Source organism: Nerophis lumbriciformis, linkage group LG01 (genome assembly GCF_033978685.3).
Source record: "Nerophis lumbriciformis linkage group LG01, RoL_Nlum_v2.1, whole genome shotgun sequence".
NCBI classification, from domain to species: domain Eukaryota; kingdom Metazoa; phylum Chordata; class Actinopteri; order Syngnathiformes; family Syngnathidae; genus Nerophis; species Nerophis lumbriciformis.
In genome coordinates, this window is record NC_084548.2 from 33176562 (window position 1) to 33196827 (window position 20266).

The window sequence follows — 20266 nt, forward strand, 5'->3', positions numbered from 1 at the left end:
AAAGCTCTGGTGTTTTAATGATGTGGTCTTTTAATGATGGCAGAGTAGAAGTCAGGCAAAGCAACAGTTCAGTGAGTGAAAGGTATGTAGCAGTGGCCCCTTAGGTAGCACACAGCCAGACAAACTTTGCAGCCCAGAAAAGGGGGAGACAGGCACCGTCCATCGGCGAAATAGCAGTAAAACATAATTGACATTAATACAAAAAACACAACAATGGTTGCGTACCTGCAGACAGCCACAGGAGAGCAAGAGACAATCCCGATATAGTTTGAACCTCGACAACAACGCGCCAGAGTTGGACAGCTTACGTTGAAGTGGAATTACTCCAAAAAAATATATGTCAATTATTTTAACACCTGTGTTAGTTATCACAACCCAAACAGGCACTTGTCACATACCTGTAACCAGCATCATGAAGACACATGGCAAATAAGCAAGGTTGGTCTCAGTACTAGCACAGAGAAACCGTCTACAAGGTAACAATTAAATGGCTGACACACAGCTAACAGTTACCTGTCTACATACCTTCAGTGCATACGAGAGGATGTGAGTCGACCAGGTAGTGGGCCCGACACAATGCCAGAGAGCGGTGCGGGACTAACCCACCCAATTATATAGTGACCCCGAGTGGCAGCCTAAAGTCATGATAGGCCACTATCACCTGTGGATAATGAGGTTAATCTCCAAGTGATGAACAACTTCATCCTTCTACATATTGAATAGATTTTGTTTTACAAACCATCTTCAAGCCGCTTTACGATTGTCTCTTCAGAATGCGCCGTATTGTAGGCGGTCTTATATACGGGCCAACGTTCTCCTCCAGGCTAAGGCCCTTCGACTGGTTTTATTGCTTCCATATCGAGTCTACTGACAGATCAAGGTTCAAGGTTCAAGGTTCAACTTTATTGTCCCCGCGGGGAAATTTGTCTTGGACACAATGCATCATTGCTTTCTTAACATACACAAAAACAACAGAACAAAAACACAAGCACAGACACAACCACAACCATACAACTAACATTTAAACATCAGAACATGGAGCTTGATAGACATAGGTGGCACTTTGATGTAGGCATAAAATCTACAGTATGGAGATAAAGATAAAGTACCAGTGTGCATTGCACTAGAGCTCATGGATAAAGTGCTGTGTGCTAAAGTGCTTAGTTCTAAAGTGCTATGTGCTAAAGTACTATGTGCTAAAAAAATGCTAACCTATGTATTAACATTCTATTGCACATTGTTGGTCAGCTTAATGGAGGCTGGGACAAATGATAATTTAAGGCGGTTAGATTTGCATAGTGGGACCCGGAGACTTCTCCCTGATGGCATGGTTCCAAATTCAGGGAAGAGTGGGTGTTGTGAGTTGGAAATAATTTTCTTAGCTTTTTTCCTAACTGCCTGCTCATAGATGCTCTGTATTGGCTCATATTCTTTCCTTCCTACGATTTTCATTGCCGTTTTATGCATGCCGGCCAATTTGCTTTTTAGCTTAACGGTTAGGTTGCCAAACCATGAGGTGATCCCGTATCTAATGATGCTCTCTACAATGGCACGGTAGAAAATCATCATGATGTGGCTGCTTACGCCGTACAATCTTAATCTTCGCAAAAAATAGAGCCTCTGTTGCAGTCTATTGCACAGTTTGTCAATGTGTGTCTTCCAGCAGAGAAGATTATCAATATGAACCCCTAAATATTTATATGAGGATACCTGGGTGATTTCCTGATTTTTGATGACCACTGGCTCATGGTCAGTCACTTTCCTCGGATCCAAAACCATTTCCTGTGTCTTGGTCACATTTAGAATAAGATGGTTGGTATCACACCACCTAATAAATAGGTCTATCTCGTCTTGGTACACAGAGGGGTCCGTATCCTTGTGTAGAAGGCTTAGGAGCACGGTATCGTCCGCAAATTTCACCATATAATTGTTAGGGTGCACAGTCCTACAATCATTGGTGTACAATGTAAACAGTGTTGGTGATACAACGCAACCCTGTGGGACGCCTGTGTTGCAGTGTTTGGTGTCTGACAGTGTTCTGTTGACCTTCACTTGTTGTGTTCTGTTTGTTAAAAAAGAGTGGAACCATTTGATCAAGGTGGAGTTTACACCCATGTCTTTGAGCTTCTCCAAGAGTATGTGAATTTGCACTGTATTAAAAGCTGAGCTGAAATCAACAAATACAATTCTAGCATAAGCTTGTGTGTTCTCAAGGTGCTTGGAGATAAAGTGCAAGGTGCAAAGGATTGCATCATCAGTACTGCATTCCTGCTTGTACGCAAACTGGTACACATCTAAATTTGGCTTGACATCCTTCATGAGCAGTGACACAACAAATTTTTCAAAACATTTCATAACAATCGAAGTGAGAGCTACAGGACGATATAAGTTGTTGCATTAGAAATGGCAAGAGCGGAGGATTTTAGCATGCATGTGCATGTACAACAACAGTCAACTTTATTGTCAATTATTCACATGTACAAGACAAATCGAAATTACTTTTTCAGCCCTGAAATTTTTGAATGAAAGAAACAGCTGTTCTAAATGGGTCCACTGGATGTTGCAATAACAATTATTTGTATCTTTGTAGATGATGCTACATATGTACAAAAAAACACATGATGTAGCAAGGCGACTCAGTAAAGAATCTGGGTATTATCTTCGACCCAACTCTCTCGTTTGAGTCACACATTAAGAGTGTTACTAAAACGGCCTTCTTTCATCTACGTAATATCGCTAAAATTAATTATATTTTATTCACTAGCAACGCTGAGATCAATATTCATGCGTTCGTTACATCTCGTCTCGATTACTGTAACGCATTATTTTCGGGTCTCCCTATTTCTAGCATTAAAAGATTACAATTGGTACAAAATGCAGCTGCTAGACTTTTGACAAGAACAAGAAAGTTTGATCATATTACGCCTATACTGGCTAACCTGCACTGGCTTCCTGTGCACTTAAGATGCGACTTTAAGGTTTACCTACTTACGTATAAAATACTACACGGTCTAGCTCCATCCTATCTTGCTGATTGTATTGTACCATATGTCCCGGCAAGAAATCTGCGTTCAAAGAACTCCGGCTTACTAGTGATTCCCAGAGCCCAAAAAAAGTCTGCGGGCTATAAAGCGTTTTCTATTCGGGCTCCAGTACTATGGAATGCCCTCCTGGTAACAATTAGAGATGCTACCTCAGTAGAACCATTTAAGTCCCATCTTCAAACTAAATTGTATACTCTAGCCTTTAAATAGAACCCCCTTTTAGACCAGTTGATCTGCCGTTTCTTTTCTTTTCCCCTCTGCTCCCCTCTCCCTTGTGGAGGGGGGACACATGTCCGGTGGCCATGGATGAAGTGCTAGCTGTCCAGAGTCGGGACCCGGGGTGGACCGCTCGCCTGTGCATCGGTTGGGAAAATCTCTGCGCTGCTGACTCGTCTCCATTCGGGATGGTTTCCTGCTGGCCCCACTATGGACTGGACTCTTACTATTATGTTGGATCCACTATGGACTGGACTCTCACAATATTATGTCAGACCCACTCGACATCCATTGCATTTGGTCTCCCTAGAGGGGGGGGGGGGGTTACCCACATATGGGGTCCTCTCCAAGGTTTCTCATAGTCATTCACATCGACGTCCCACTGCGGTGAGTTTTTCCTTGCCCTTATGTGGGCTCTGTACCGAGGATGTCGTTGTGGCTTGTGCAGCCCTTTGAGACATTTGTGATTTAGGGCTATATAAATAAACATTGATTGATTGATTGATTGATGTAGTACATCAGTCGAGGAAAATGATCAAACTACATAAATAACATCCTGTAATTTGATTTTGATATAATTTTTACCTTGATGGATTAAAAATTGACACCAATGAGTTGACTAATTGACATTATCACTAGAGATGTCCGATAACCTAAAAAGTGTCATGAGGTGGAGGTTTTCGCAGCTTACTGCGAGGATTGTTCTTCCGGCATGCAATCGGACTATACTGGACAAGGTTTGAAGGTAGGAACATTATTTAATTATTCAAACTCAAAGTACTACAAAAAGCGCTCAAGGCGAAGGCACAGCTTAACGCAGGAAACAAAAGCTAAGACTTAGCATAAACTATGGACATGAAACATGTAACTAAAAACATGAAAAAACTCACTAAACCGTGGCTTGAAATAAATAGCAAGAACTATGGACATGAAACAAAAAGAATTACTGGACACGGCATGAATCGAACAGCATGAACTATGGCAAGAAAAGTCAAAACAGAGCAATGTCCCCAGGACGACTAAGTGGCAAAACAGGCTTAAATAATAGTCTCTGATTAGAGCAAGTGCCTGATCCGAACACATGAGACAGGTGAAACTAGTCAGTCGTCATGGAAACTAAAACAAACAAGGGAGCGCAAACAGGAATTATGGAGTCTTAAACAGAAAATAATAAAAAACATGATCCAGACCACAGATCGTGACAAAAAAGATGGATATTGATCGCATTAAAACAAAGTCTGTCTTCTCTCTCCGACCCTCTTTAACATGTTTCTCAAGAGAATCAGGACCCACATATTGAAAATAAGCATGTACGATGTAAGAACAGTCAGCATTGATGGCAGAATGATTATCAAACTTACATTTTGGTGATGACATAGACAGTCTAGCAGGGAAAGAGAAGCTCTCGGACCATGAGAAACTACATTTTCTGGTCTGGTGAGACAAAGATTGAAGTCTTTGGTGTGAATGCTAGGCATATTGTTTGGAGGAAACCAGGCACAGCTCATGACCAGCCCAATAGCACCCCAACAGTGAAGCATGGTGGTGGTAGCATCATGCTGTGAGGATGTTTTTCAGCGGCAGGAAGTGGAAAACTCATCAAGGATAGAGGGAAAGATCCTAGATTAAATTTAACACTTCTTATCCAACCTGAAGGCGCTTGAGAGGTGCTGCAAAGAGGAATGGGAAAAACTAGCCAAAGATAAGAGTGCCAAGCTTGTGGCATCGTATTCAAAAATACTTTAGGCTGTAATTGCTGCCAAAAGTGCATCAACAAATTATTGAGCAAATGATATGAATACTATTGTGATTTTTAATGTTTGAATGTTTAATACATTTGCAAAATTTTCAAATTAAAAAAACATTCTTACATGGTCATTATGGGGTATTATTCGTAGAATTTTAAGGGCAAAAGTAATTTATTCCATTTTGAAATTAGGCTGTAACATAACACAATGTGGAAAAGGTGAAGCTTTGTGAATACTTTCCGGATGCAATGTAAGAGAAGGGATTGAGCCTTCTCTGAGTCAAGCATTCAAGAGGGCAGAAGATTAGAAGAATACAGGAGAGGGGTGACAATAATCGCCAACGGTGCCCCAAAAGTCTTCCAGACTATGGTATAGGACAGGACAGATACATTTTTGCTCTGACAGATTTGAATCCAAACACAATTCAGGTCAAAGGATGTAAATATTAGTGTACCTAATTTATTTTTTGATTACCAGTACAGAAGTTTCCTGAAGCAGTTGAGGCCAGCAGATCCATCTGCGGTTGTGGGAACACAGTGTATGAATGTGCTCATCTGTATCTCTGTGATGTTGGATTACCACATCATTATCAAAGAAGTTAATGGAAAAAAGCACAGGCAGTGGTACAGTCAACTCAACTGTGCACTAGGATACTTTATTTTAAAACATTTGTATCTTTTCTGCATGGAGAAAACTTGTAAACAGCAACAGAAGTTCATAACAAACCTGGGAGTCAGGGGACACAACGTAACTGTCTATTGACTAAGGGTGAACGACACATCAAAAGTTTGGACAAAACATTGATTTGAGTGCTGTCAAATGTTTATATTTTTTATATATTTATAAACCCATTAATTCAAATAAATCATGGTTAAATATCATCAGTAATTTATCATTATTAATTCTGTTTCATTTTGCATGAGCAAAGAGAGTTAAGAAAAAAGGAAATATACAGTATATGAACTTGAGTGTTTTTATTGAATACCTTTAATCATGTTTGTGTTAACAATGTTAACAATTCACGTTTGTTTTTCCAAACAAACATACATCCGCAATGATATGGACCTGTTACTCTTTTTGTGTTGATAATATGTAATACAGGGGCGTCAACATTGGGGGAGGGGGAGGGGGGGGGGGGGGGGGGGGGGGGGGGGGATGTTTTGCCCCAAACACGGGGAGCACCCTGAGCTTTTTTAAAGTTTGAAGATTTTTTTCAGCAATTTAAATATGTAAGTTATGAAAAAGACGTCATACATGTTAATATGAAATCAATATTGCCGTAAAAGTTCGATAATAAGACTGAATCCCCACTAACGATCTGATGATAAATATACATGAATCAGCTAATCTCTGTTTTACACTCTGAAGTAAAAGGAAACTTGACAGGTTTATAATCATACTTAAGTGAATAGTGACAGTGTATATGATTACTTAAACACATATTCTGGCCACTTTATGTTGAGTTTGTTTGCACTTTGGGCCAACTACTTGTACAACCTGTCCGTATTGTGTTGCCAAAGAGGTTTCAGGGATTCTGAATCATTTTCCACTGCATATGGGTCAAGTGAGTTAACATTTTAATCAGATTAATAATTATAATAAATTAATCTGCTTTGACACAGTCATTTTAACAGTCCTACACAACAAAAATATAAACGCAACACTTTTGTTTTTGCTCCCATTTTTCATACATTCAACTCAAAAATCCAAAACTTTTACTGTATACACAAAAGACCTATTTATCTCAAATGTTGTTCACAAATCTGTCTAAATCTGTTTAAATCATTTAGTCTTTGCCAAGATAATCCATCCCACCTCACAGGCATCCCAAGATGCTGATTAAAAGGCTTGATTATTGCACAGGTATGCCTTAGGCTGCCCACAATAAAAGGCCACTCTGAAATGTGCAGTTTTATGACAAAGTACAATGTCATAGATGATTTTAGGGAGCATGCGCTTGTCATGCTGACTGCAGGAATGTCCACCAGAGCTGTTGTCCGTGGATTAAATGTTAGTTTCTTTACCATAAGCCGTCTCCAAAGGCATTTCAGGGAATTTGGCAATATTTGACAGAACACGCGTAACCACACCAGCCCAGGATCTCCACATCCGGCCGGTGTACATCCATGATCATCTGAGATCAGCCACCCGGACAGCTGCTGCAACAGTTGGTTTGCATAACCAAATAATTTCTGCGCAAACTGTGAAAAACCATCTATGAGAAGCTCATCTGCATGCTCGTCGTCCTCATCGGGGTCTCGACCAGACTGCAGTTGGTCGTCGTAACCGACTTGAGTGGGCAAGTTGTCACATTTGATGGCGTCTTGCACGTTGGAGAGGTGTTCTCTTCGTGGATTAATCCCGGTTTTCACTGTTCAGGTATTCATGGTGGGGGCAGGGTATGGGCAGGTATATGTTATGGAAAACGAACGCAAGTGCATTTTATTGATGGCAGATAAATGGGAATTGTAAAAAAAAATTAAATTCTGCCCAACATTTACAATCATTATGAGGGACAGGATTTTAAAGGTGATAAAAAAGATGATAAAAAAACGCTAGGTACTAATATTTATTTATTTATGTATTTATTTTTTAAATTGTAGTTTGTGTACATGTACATACAGACCAAACATCATGGAGTCTCAAATAATAAGGTTTAACCCTAAATGTGTTAACCTTATTTGGGGATTACTTTGAATCATATTCAAAACCCTGAACTCTTAAAAGTTTCTAGAGACAATGCATACCTTGATATAAACTATATAAATACTGTATATACAAATTAACTCAATGTTGCTGTAATTTCATTGTCAGAACAGTGAGAAGGCTTAAAAATTATGAGGGTTAGTTTATTGCTTTTCCAAAAAACTGTTAAGTTAAAAGAAGTGTTTATGGTAGGAAAACCAGTAAATGGGTTCTAGTTTTTCCCTCTATATGCATATTTCATTATTTTTATCACAAACAATAATATTTAAATCGAACTAACTAAAGTGCTTTCAAACAACCCAGCAGCCCAACATGTAGTGAAATTGTTCATACGACTCAGGCAGGGAAAACATTGAGAAGAGTCTTGTAGCCTAAAATGTGATATGGAACATGGCATTTTACACAACTTTTATCTGGTAAAAATAGGTAAATGTAGTGTCCACAATTTAATTGATATCTGTTGATGATTTTTTACACTTTGTGATACAAATCAAATCGCCAAAAACAAGACAGTCAAAACAAAAATCCAATATATTTCCCTGTTTTTGCTCTGTCAGATACCATTGGCCTTATTGAGTGAATTGTTACTCCCTTGTTTTGTACCCATTTGAGCCCTCATGGCTTCCCCAACAGCATCTGTCAAGGACAGCTTGTCTTCTGCTTCATTCTCTCTGTGATAAAAATAGTTGAAATTGGAGACAATTACAGGAACAGGTAGAGCGATGGTCAGTACACCAGCAATGGCGCACAAGGTACCGACCATTTTACCCCCCAGGGTGATAGGGCACATGTCCCCGTAGCCTACAGTAGTCATAGTTACCACTGCCCACCAAAATCCATCCGGTATGCTGACAAACTGTGTGTTAGGCTCATCTACTTCAGCAAAGTAGATAGCGCTGGAGAAAAGGATGACTCCAATAAAGAGGAAGAAGATGAGTAAGCCAAGTTCACGCATGCTAGCCTTGAGGGTCTGTCCCAGAATCTGCAAACCCTTGGAGTGGCGCGAGAGTTTGAAAATACGAAAGACTCTGACCAAACGGATAATCCGTAGAATGGCCAACGACATATTCTGTCCAGAACTCTCTTCTGGCTTTGTGACCAGCTCTGTCACCACAGTGACAAAATACGGAATGATGGATATGATATCAATAATGTTCATGAGATTGTGGAAAAAATCTCTTTTGCTTGGACAGACCAAAAATCTTATAAGTAGTTCAAAGAAGAACCAGGCAATGCAGGCAGTCTCAATAATGAAAAATGGGTCCGAGAAAATAGTGGGTAAGAAACTAGGCGTCACCATAGAAGTGTAAGCTCTGGATAGGTTGACTGGCTTTGTAGTCGTGGACACGACAACGTCAGTGTCATCTCTGAATTCTGGCAGTGTTTCCACGCAGAAAATAATGATGGATATAACTATAACCAGTACGGAGACCAATGCAACACCCCGGGCTGCATTGGAGCTTTCTGGATACTCAAACAACAGCCAGAATTGTCTATAGATATCATTATTAGGCAGTGGGATCTCAACATCCTTAATGAATCCTTCTTCTTCTCTAAACTGCTCCATGGCTTCATTTCCAAGCTCATAAAATATGATTTCATCTGTAAATACATCCAGAGGCACGTTTGCAGGACGTCTGACCTTACCCCCGGACTGGTAGTAATACAAGATCCCATCAAAACTGGGTCGGTTCCGATCAAAGAAATACTCGTTCCTCATTGGATCAAAGTAGTTCATTCTCTTCTGAGGGTCTCCGAGAAGCGTATCAGGAAACTGGTCTAATGTTTTTAGCTGTGTCTCAAAGCGAAGACCGGCAATATTAATAATAACTTTCTGCTCTCCGTCGTCCAGCCCTCTTTTATCGACAAAAAGGTCCTCACAGCACTCCTTAGCAAGTTGGCTGAAGATGGTCTCACTTTCCTTGGTGCCCTCACTGCTTAGCAGCAACTTCCAATTGGAGATCATACTGGCACGACTACTTCTTCCCTCTAAGCTCGGACTTAGCATCGGGGAATGGAGTACTTCCAGTGTTTGTATAAATGGGAGGGGTGTCGACGAGGTGGAATCCCACATACATGAGGGAACAGGACTCGGGTGGGATGGCGGGGCGGAAAATTGTGGTGTACGCAGAAGGTAGTTTCCGCCTGGGATGTTGTGGTCTGGGGGTACGTCCAGAGTAAGCGCTGTGGTCTCATCAGCATCAGAGTCCACCTCATCATCAAGGCCGACTTCAAGGTCATCCAGGCTCCCAAAGTCTACCAGGGCCATATCCATGGCTCTGGTTCAGCAAAAGCCGGTCTGTAGGACCCAGGATAAAACAACTGTATGAACGTGGATAAAAGGCTCAGTCAGCAGATACCAACTGCTTGGCACCCCAGCACTCAGTCCAGGAAGGACTGTCTTCTGTTTTCTGTCCCACACCTGCAGATTGACAGAGACAATAATGTACTTAGTCTCCAGAAAATAACCTGAGAACAAAGGGAACATCCATCCATCCATTTTTTACCGCTAGTCCCTTTTGGGCCTGCAGAGGGGCTGGAGCCTGACCCAGCTGCGGAAGGCTCGGGCGGAAGGCAGCGTACACCTTGGACAAGTCTCCACCTCATGGCAGGGACAACACAGATAGACAGACAACATTCACACTCACATTCACATGCTAATTTAGTATCGGCAATAAACCCATCCCCAAGTGCATGTCTTTGGAGGTGGGAGGAAGCCGGAGTACCCGGGAGGAGAACATGCAAAACTCCACACAGAAAGATCCCGAGCCCAGGAATCAAACCCTAATTGTGAGGCACGAGCACTAACCACTGTCTCTTATCTCATGACTTCTTATGTACAATATTTAAAAGCCAAGACAAGGTGCCAAAATAAATATGTGAGTTGAGGGGAGGCAAGTAGGAATAAAGAAATAAAGAAAACAATAACTAGCTACTTCTTTCTCCAGTCTGTTATTGATGTGTCATTCTAACTGTTAGAAAAGCAACATAAAACAAACTAAGACCTAGGTTGTTTGTTTAGCTAACACTTTTAAAGGAGAATGTGGTAGTGCGAGGACAATGGAATTGCGTATACATTAGTGCTTAATGTGTATGGGCCCCGCTTGATACCATGAATGCTATTCTGCACTATGATCTATAAAATCTTTGTGTTTACTAAAAGGGAGGGTCCATCATTTAAGTGTGTGCGGCTTTTTACAAATGTCATTATAATACCTCATGCATTACTAGATGTTACGACCTATCTTTGTTTATTTAAAGCCCTCACCTAAAACCAGAGTTAGTAATGCCGGTCTTGCCAGAAGATGGGCAGGATAGAGACAATAAGAAAGAGAGAATGTCCAGCTGAGCGGAAAAATAAATAGGATAGCATTAAAATTGTAGGGGAGACAGACTGGAGTTGAGGAACTGGGTGACATGACTGCAAAATAAAGCAACAAAAAACTGGACAGACAGGATGATAACACGGCAGCAACAAGAGAGGGGCTGTGTTTAGTCAGGAGAAGATCACAATAGCCTGCATGTGTTAGAGAAAGAACAAGAAAAAATATGTTTTGTTCTCTTGAAGGTAACGGTGTCTATGGAGCGCCAAATATGTTGTTAAATCTGTTGATTATGCAATCAAGGTTAGGCTTTTGACCTCTTTAAAACACTTGTAGAATAATGTTTTTGTTATTATATTTCACAATAAAGTAAAATATAGTTCACTGCTTTGACTGTGGAAACTTACTAATTATTTGTTAGTGCACACACACGGTTATCAGACATAGCTTGTAAAATTGATTTTAAATATTTTCAAATGTTTCTAAATTAACTCTATTTTTATGCATTGTGAATAAGAATGTATTGCCCCTTTCCACCAAAAGTTCAGAAACTTTAAGTTCCTGGAACCTTTGGTTCCTAGAACTACAGGTTCCTGTAGACTTGTGAAAAACACTAATTAGTGCGACTATCTTGTGTTTTACTCAGCTGTAGTCTTTAAAGGGGAACATTATCACAATTTCAGAAGGGTTAAAACCATTAAAAATCAGTTCCCAATGGCTTATTTTATTTTTCGAAGTTTTTTCAAAATTTTACCCATCACGCAATATCCCTAAAAAAAGCTTCAAAGTGCCTGATTTTAACCATCGTTATATACACCCGTCCATTTTCCTGTGACGTCACACAGTGATGCCAATACAAACAAACATGGCAGAAAGAACTGCAAGCTATAGCGACATTAGCTCGGATTCAGACTCGGATTTCAGCGGCTTAAGCGATTCAACAGATTACGCATGTATTGAAACGGATGGTTGTAGTGTGGAGGCAGGTAGCGAAAACGAAATTGAAGAAGAAACTGAAGCTATTGAGCCATATCGGTTTGAACCGTATGCAAGCGAAACCGACGAAAACGACACGACAGCCAGCGACACGGGAGAAAGCGAGGACGAATTCGGCGATCGCCTTCTAACCAACGATTGGTATGTGTTTGTTTGGCATTAAAGGAAACTAACAACTATGAACTAGGTTTACAGCATATGAAATACATTTGGCAACAACATGCACTTTGAGAGTGCAGACGCATTTAAATATTTTTAAGCTAAATTATTGGTAAACACAGTTTATGTATAATAATTTACGTAAAACCGTGAGTAATGAATAAAGTTTTCATCAATTAATATATTCTGTAGACATACCCTCATCCGCTCTCTTTTCCTGAAAGCTGATGTGTCCAGTTTTGGAGTTGATGTCAGCATCTGCTTTGAGTGTCGCAGGATATCCACACATTCTTGCCATCTCTGTCGTAGCATAGCTTTCGTCGGTAAAGTGTGCGGAACAAACGACTGACCATTTCGTCGGCTTTCCCCACAGCCTCGTATTTTGAACAAATTTCGTCCAATTTCTTGCCACTTTCGCATCTTTGGGCCACTGGTGCAACTTGAATCCGTCCCTGTTCGTGTTGTTACACCCTCCGACAACACACCGACGAAAGTGAGAAAATGGCGGATTGCTTCCCGATGTGACATCACAACGAATAATAGAAAGGCGTTTAATTTGGCAAAATTCACCCATTTAGAGTTCGGAAATCGGTTAAAAAAATATATGGTCTTTTTTCTGCAACATCAAGGTATATATTGACGCTTACATAGGTCTGGTGATAATGTTCCCCTTTAAACTAGTATGCAGTATAATGCTGTTAATGAATTTTTACAAACTACATTTTAAAATGCAAAGCGCCGAGAAATGGACATACTTTTTAAACCTACTGTACCCAGTGGTTCTTAACCTGGGTTCGATCGAACCCTAGGGGCTCGGTGAGTCGGCCTCAGAAGTTCGGCGGAGCCTCCACCGCAGAGGTCAAGACACACCCAACTCATCGTGTAAATAAAAACTTCTCCCTATCGGCGTATTATGGATACCACCAAACAATGTTCCCTCTAATTTTCCATCTGATTTGCAAGTGTGTAATTTGTTGTGAGTTCATGCACTGTGTTGGTTTTGTTCTTTGAACAAGGTGATGTTCATGCACGGTTCATTTTGTGCACCAGTAAAAAAAACATGTAACTTTGTCTTGAATTTGAAAAAAACTTTTTTTTTAATTTTTCACTAAAGAAGAGTTCGGTGAGTGCGCATATGAAACTGGTGGGGTTCAGTACCTCCAACAAGGTTAAGAACCACTGGTATAGAGGAATATTCAGTATTTAGCCGGCTTTCAAAGCGGCGAGGCAAACCTGCTCACTGGGACTTCGACATAGTTGTTTAAAGATAAATGTGAAATGAAGGACAAGGGAAACAAAGGTAAATTACATCAAATATTAACTATTTACTTTGTTACATGCCGTAAAAGTAGTCGGTGACACGCCATTTGTGTAGTTATTCGTATAACCTGAGTGAACCGAATGCTAATGCTAACGCTAAATCTGATACGTTTATGTTGTCGCTGTATATTGTTATTCACAACTGAAATGGATCATAAGGAATCAACCTGACCCTCATGAATATATCATTTACTCAGGGGACGACTTTCTGACTGCAGAATACTTTGGATAAAAGCTTGACTTTTTATACAAAATCTGGTACGTTTTCTTTTTAAATCATATCCTTTTTGTTTATTATCGCTTTATGTTTCATTTACTTACACTTTAGTAAAATAAATATGACCTAATGACTGTTTATTTTCATGGTATCAGTGTAGAAATATACTGCAACCAGGGCCGTTGCTAGGAATTCTGGGCCCCCTGAAAGAGTATTGGCGTGGGCCCCTGTAGCCCATTTATTGCCACCTTCAATATTCTTGTTTGTAGTGTTCTTGACGGTGCCTGGTGAAATATACCAATTTGTTTACTTTTATTTACTAAATGACTGAACAAGTAGGCTAATTGTCTCGGCCACCCTGAGTAGTGATATACTCTCACTATTCTTAGAAAACGTTTTTAATGCCCTTGGCCCCTGCTCTACTGCTCCTGCTCCTGCTCCTGGCCTTCTTCTCAACTCTTTTCTGGTGTCCGGACTTGTGCTTTTTGGTGGGCATCCTAACCCTGCTGGAGTTCGCCCGCACTCACTTAATTTTGATGAGGAAGAACCATGGAAAGAACGTGCGCTGTGGACCAATGTTACTCCTAATTTTTCATGTCCATCCATTCATCCATTTTATACTGCTTGTCCCTGTCGGGGTCGCGGGGGTGCTGGAGCCTATCCCAGCTGCACTAATGCATCTGAGCAAATGCACAAACTCCCTGAGCATTCTTGGGACCGCATGTGAGCAACATCAGACGCGTACACTGTCGCCTCACCAGCATCACACACAGCTGTCCCAAACCTGACATCATAACAAGTTAAATATACAACATAAAGTAGCAAGAATCACGTCAATAATGAAGAAAGCAAAACATGTTTTAGACCAAAAATCACTTCATATTCGCTACTGCTCGCTAGTATTACCATATCTGAGTTACCATGTAGAAATATAGGGAAATAATTACAAAAGTACACTTCATTCACTAATGGTGTTACAAAAAAGATCAGTTAGACTAATACATAATGTTGGATATAGAGAACATACAAACCCTTTACTTATTGAATCAAAGATACTGAAATTCCACAACATAGTGAATTTGCAAACAGCTAAAATTATACACAAAGCAAACTATAACCTGCTACCCAAGAATGTACAACAATTCTTCTCAAAAAAAGAGGAGAAATATAATCTTAGAGAAAAATGTAATTTAAAACATTTGTATGCACGTACAACACTTAAGACCTTCAGTATATCTGTATGTGGAATCAAACTACGGAATGGATTAAGCAAAGCAATCAAACAATGTGCTAATATGATCCACTTCAAGAAACTCTTCAAACTTAAAGAGTTTACAAAGTACAAAGAAGAAGAACAATGAAAAACATTCTGAATTTATTTCATCCATCTATTCTTTCATTCTCAAAATAATCTTACTCATCTCACCATATGAAATATGACTTACTTCACCAATTATTATTATTATTTTATTTTTTTATTGTGATTACTTATGGAGTATATTGTGAATAAATTGAGAACAGGAAGTGAACAAAAGTTTTAGCAACTGTTATGTAAAAGAAAAGGGGTAGGATTAAATAAGCTCTGCTTCTTCCTACTCCTTTTCAAACATGTTGAAAAGAGAAACTGGAAATTGTGATGTATCATGTTGTATGCTAGCATGTTCGAAATAAACTCAAACTCAAACTCAAACTCAAACTCAAGCTCAAATGTGTTAATTTAATAATGCATTACATACTATACATTACCTTTTGCACATTATTAATTTATATTACTATGTGTTGTCAACTTTGCACTTTTTTATGTCATTGCCTGAAATAAATAAATAAATGAAAAAAAAAAATCAAAATAATGACATATGTTTTTTTTTATTTGGTGTGATGACGGCAGAAAGTGACCGTTTCTGCTTGATAATACTATTGTTGCTGAACTCCTCCTTGTCCTCCTTAAAACGCCTCGGCTGGCACGTCATTGTTTTATCTATTGTGACCACTTGTTGACATGGTACAGAATAAATTGTTATGTGTTTATTTGGTTTAGAGTTGAGGTTGGATTTGTATTTTGTGCGCTGCATAGATTTCCCATGCATGGAGGACACGTGGGAGCAGTGCGCAATTGTGCAGGCGCACAACTTAGAGAAAACATTGGTGTGGACCTAAAACATTTTTAGGAAGAGGGTTATTGAAATGAATAAAATTTGAATATTGTATGACTTGTGGCTTTGCTTTAATTCAGATTAATGTATATACAGTATACATATTTATGGTAACTGTGGAGGTTTCCCTACTCGGGGTTCCCCGGACCACCAAACTTCTCCACACGAGCCCGGATCAGGGTTACAACACTGTTTTATTTTTCTCAATTGTGTCTCTCATGTGCTTTTCAGCAATTGTCTTTTGTGCTCTCTCTCTCTCTCTCTCTCTTATGCGCGTGCTCTCGCTCCAGCTTCCACCACCTCTCTCCTCCCCGGCTACTGCCTTATAACAAAGCGACAGGTGATTAGATAAGCAGGCCCAGGTGAGCCATCTACGCACCTGTCGCTGATCTTGAAGCCGGTCTTGGCACACCCCGCTTCGCTGCAGGTCCGCAGGCCACGCCCCCCTCCACATGGGGAATATATCCTACCACTAATTAGTTGCTTATTAACATGCAAATTAGTAAAATATTGGCTTTAATTAGTCATTATTAAGTATTTATTAATGCCTTATTCTGCATGGCCTTATTATACAACCAGTAAGCCACTAACTGAGAGTCTTCCCTCAATAACCTCAGAACTATTGCTTATCAGTAACCCTAACCCTAACCCTTATATGTTCCCCTAGTGTCCAAATAACTCAAAATTAAGTATTTGCATGTTAATAAGCAACTAATTAATGGTAGAATATGTTCCCCATACTAAAGTGTTACCATATATATATATATATATATATATATATATATGTATGTGTGGGGAAAAAAAATCACAAGACTACTTCATCTCTCTCGAGATGAAGTAGTCTTGTGATTTTTTTTCCCACACATACATATATTGCGCTCTACTACGGTATCGAGCACTATTTTTTGGATAACCTTATTAAGACATATATATATATATATATATATATATATATATATATATATATATATATATATATATATATATATATATATATATATATATATATATATATATATATACATACATATATATATATTCTGCATATATATATATATATATATATTCTCTATACATATGCATTATATTAGTTATATTATATTATATTAGTTTAGTGACTGCATAATCCTTTGTCATAAAGGCTGCTAGGGGCAATGTGTAGGCAATGTAGAGGGCTGTGGGCCCTTAGAATTGTCATCACCTTTCTCCCCTATACGACGGCCCTGACTGTGTGAATTGTGATGGAAACATAACCCACACATATTTACAGGAACTTAAAGTTCCTGATCTTTTGGTGGAAAGGGGCCTAATGTGTGCATGATAGTGCATAATAGAATATGAACCTATTCTGGGTATTTGCTTTCAACTTGTCAGAGTATTTTGCATGATCCCTTTATTACATTTTATCTCTCACTATTTAAGACCCTTGCATCATTAGAGTGCCACTGACTTTTATTTGGCAAAAGCAAGGGTTATACTGTACATGATCAAATGTCAAATTTGTGTTGCACAAATCACCATGCCATACTTCTTGGTCCACACACCGTAAAACACATTTGTGTGCAGAGCCATGCAAGGAAGCAGGCACTACAATGTAAAAAGAACATGCCTGAGCAGCCCCAGCAGACTTCTTGTCAACAGTGTCTAATGCTCATGTCTTTATTTGTAAACTTAGTATTCAAATCTTTAGCAGTTTGTGAATAAAGAGCATTGACAGTTGACATTTACAGTTTACCAGACAATAATGCACTGCTGTGGCAGGGAGGATAATTCAGTTTTTAAGAAAGTGGGGCGTGACCTTGACTTGTGGTTGTACAGCTTAAACGAGAGGTGTCACATGGGGCCCATGTGAACGCCTGGCGCTCTGTCTATTTTAGCCATTCTATTATTAAGCAGCAAGTCGATGAAGGACAAGCCCATGCAACAAGATTTTGACCGGCATGAGATGCAGCGAGTACATAAACATATAGGAAATCCATACGTAAATAACGTGGGGTCCGCTCCAGAAAAAAATGGTATTGCATGTTGCTGTGGGAAACCTCACATTTGTGTGAATTAACCCTTTTGACTTCACCAGATGTGTGTAAACATGAACAGATGTTCAGCCAGATCTAGCTTAGCTACCAACCAAATCTTCCACATTAGATCAGATCTAATCTCATTATGTGTGTCCAAAATGCAACTTGATATCTACTGTATATATTGCATTAATATGAACTATAAAGTAGAAATCACCTAAAATAGTAACAGCACATTTACTTGCATAGTAACTGTCTCTTTTAATGCTATAATAAATTATAGGGATTGTATTGGCTGATCCAATAACTTTAAGGGTTAAGAAGTGAAGTACTTAGTTTGAGTTAATGTTGTACTGGAGTATGCATTGCAGGCCTAATAATAACTTGACATGCAGTTTTAGCACACTTGTTAAAAATCATACATCATACATCCATTTTCTACCGCTTGTCCCTTTCGGGGTCGCAGGGGGTACACTTCTGTTCCAGATGTTCTGTTCAAAGAACTCCGGCTTATTAGTGATTCCCAGAGCCCAAAAAGAGTCTGCGGCTATAGAGCGTTTTCAATTTGGGCTCCAGTACTATGGAATGCCCTCCCGGCAACAGTTAGAGATGCTACCTCAGTAGAAACATTTAAGTCCCATCTTAAAACTCATTTGTATACTCTAACCTTTAAATCAGACCTGGACATTCTGCGGCCCGCGGGCCACATCCGGCCCTTTGTGCGTCCCAGTCCGGCCCGCGTGAGGCCAGTCATAAATTACAAAATACATTTTAAAAAGTATCTATGTCGAGTGTGCAATACAACGGTGCTGCTTTTGTTTTGAAAAGCGTTATTTGTATTACTTCCATGTGAACGTATGTGCGTGTGTGATTGTGAGTAAATGTGAACAGCGGCAATCACAAATTACAAAATAAAGTTTAAAAAACATCTATGTCGTGCGTGCAATACAACTGTGCTGCTTTTATTTTGAAAATTGTTATTTATGGGCGTATGTCCGGGTGTAACCTGTGAGTGAAGGTGCACAGCGACAAGTTGATGACGAATGCCATGTTTTCAACAAGACATAGACTGCCAAGTATTTCTTTATAGAAATTACGCGGGACTCCTCCGGCCGTGAGCGACGGCCCACGGCCTGGGCAAGCCGCTTGCGCGCTGACCGAAAGGCAAGTGTCATCGAACCCTCGGCTTGGCCGGTAGGCATCCCGGCCCAGGGTAAAGGTAAAGCCGTGTGCTTAATTTGTGGTACACAGGTTGTTGTGTTTAAAGAATATCATTTTAATCGCCACTAAACGATGACGCACGAGGAAAAATAGCAGAATCTGTCTGATAAAGAGCACGCAAGGGAGGCTGATGCGTTGATGGTAAAACTGCAAACCCAACAAGGACTTTTTGCCAAATTTCACACCCCCAGAGATGCAGCCATCAGGACAAGTTTCGTCATTTCTCACAAAATCGCCAGAAAAAGTAAGGCGTTTTCTGACAGAGAGTTTATTGAGGAGTGCTTATTGGACTCTGTTGCGCTGATATGTCCAGAGACTGACTTTTTTTTCGCTGGCTTTGGATGAGAGCTACAATGTATGGGACACCGCCCAGCTGCTCATCTTCTTACGTGGGATAACTGCCGACTTTCAAATCACGGAGGAGCTGGCAACCCACATATGCGGTCCTCTCCAAGGTTTCTCATAATCATTCACATCGACGTCCCACTGTAGTGAGTTTTTCCTTGCCCTTATGTGGGCTCTGTACCGCGGATGTCGTTGTGGCTTGTGCAACCCTTTGAGACACTAGTGATTTAGGGCTGTATAAATAAACATTGATTGATTTATTGATTGATTGAGATGTTTGTAGCTTCACATATTTAGGTAGTTAAATTTTCTGTAGCGGTACATTATCGTCTCAAAACAATTTAAACCTAGTCAATATTACTGTATTCATTTGCAAAGTTTGTAAAATTGTATTCGTTTGCAGAGAAACAAAACTCATACAATTTGTATTTTCTCCAAACTCCTAATATTACATATCAATATTCTAACTGGTCATCTATTGGAAGTTTGCGTGTTCATGTTAAATAAAAAAATGTAATTTACAGTGGCAGGTGATTGGGAGGTAGAGTATGTTTGGGTTCCTGCTCTTGGGAGGACAATGTTTTGGTAGAGCTGATATTTTTGGATGTAATTTTCCGGATTAATGCTGGCTGAGCAGCATGGTGCCATAAGCCGAGGGATCTCTTCTCTCAGATCAACACAGATGCCAGCGAGCCATCATGTGCAGACAAGCACAAAACATATCTACCCATCCCCCCGCCCCCATTTTTCTTCCTGCTTTGGCATGTTTTTTGGATGCCATCACTTTATAAAACATCTGG

General features: G+C 39.8%; 1 protein-coding gene across 1 annotated transcript in view; it reads right to left on the reverse strand.

Moving 5' to 3' along the window:
• Positions 1–6911: 6911 nt before the first annotated feature.
• kcna10a (potassium voltage-gated channel, shaker-related subfamily, member 10a) overlaps positions 6912–20266 on the reverse strand; it is a 36210-nt gene continuing 22855 nt past the window's right edge. Inside the window, exon 2 of the mRNA XM_061979863.2 lies at positions 6912–10136. Coding sequence (XP_061835847.1) covers positions 8268–9989 — 1722 coding nt within the window. The 5' untranslated portion in view covers positions 9990–10136 and the 3' untranslated portion in view covers positions 6912–8267. The remainder of the gene's footprint in view (positions 10137–20266) is intronic.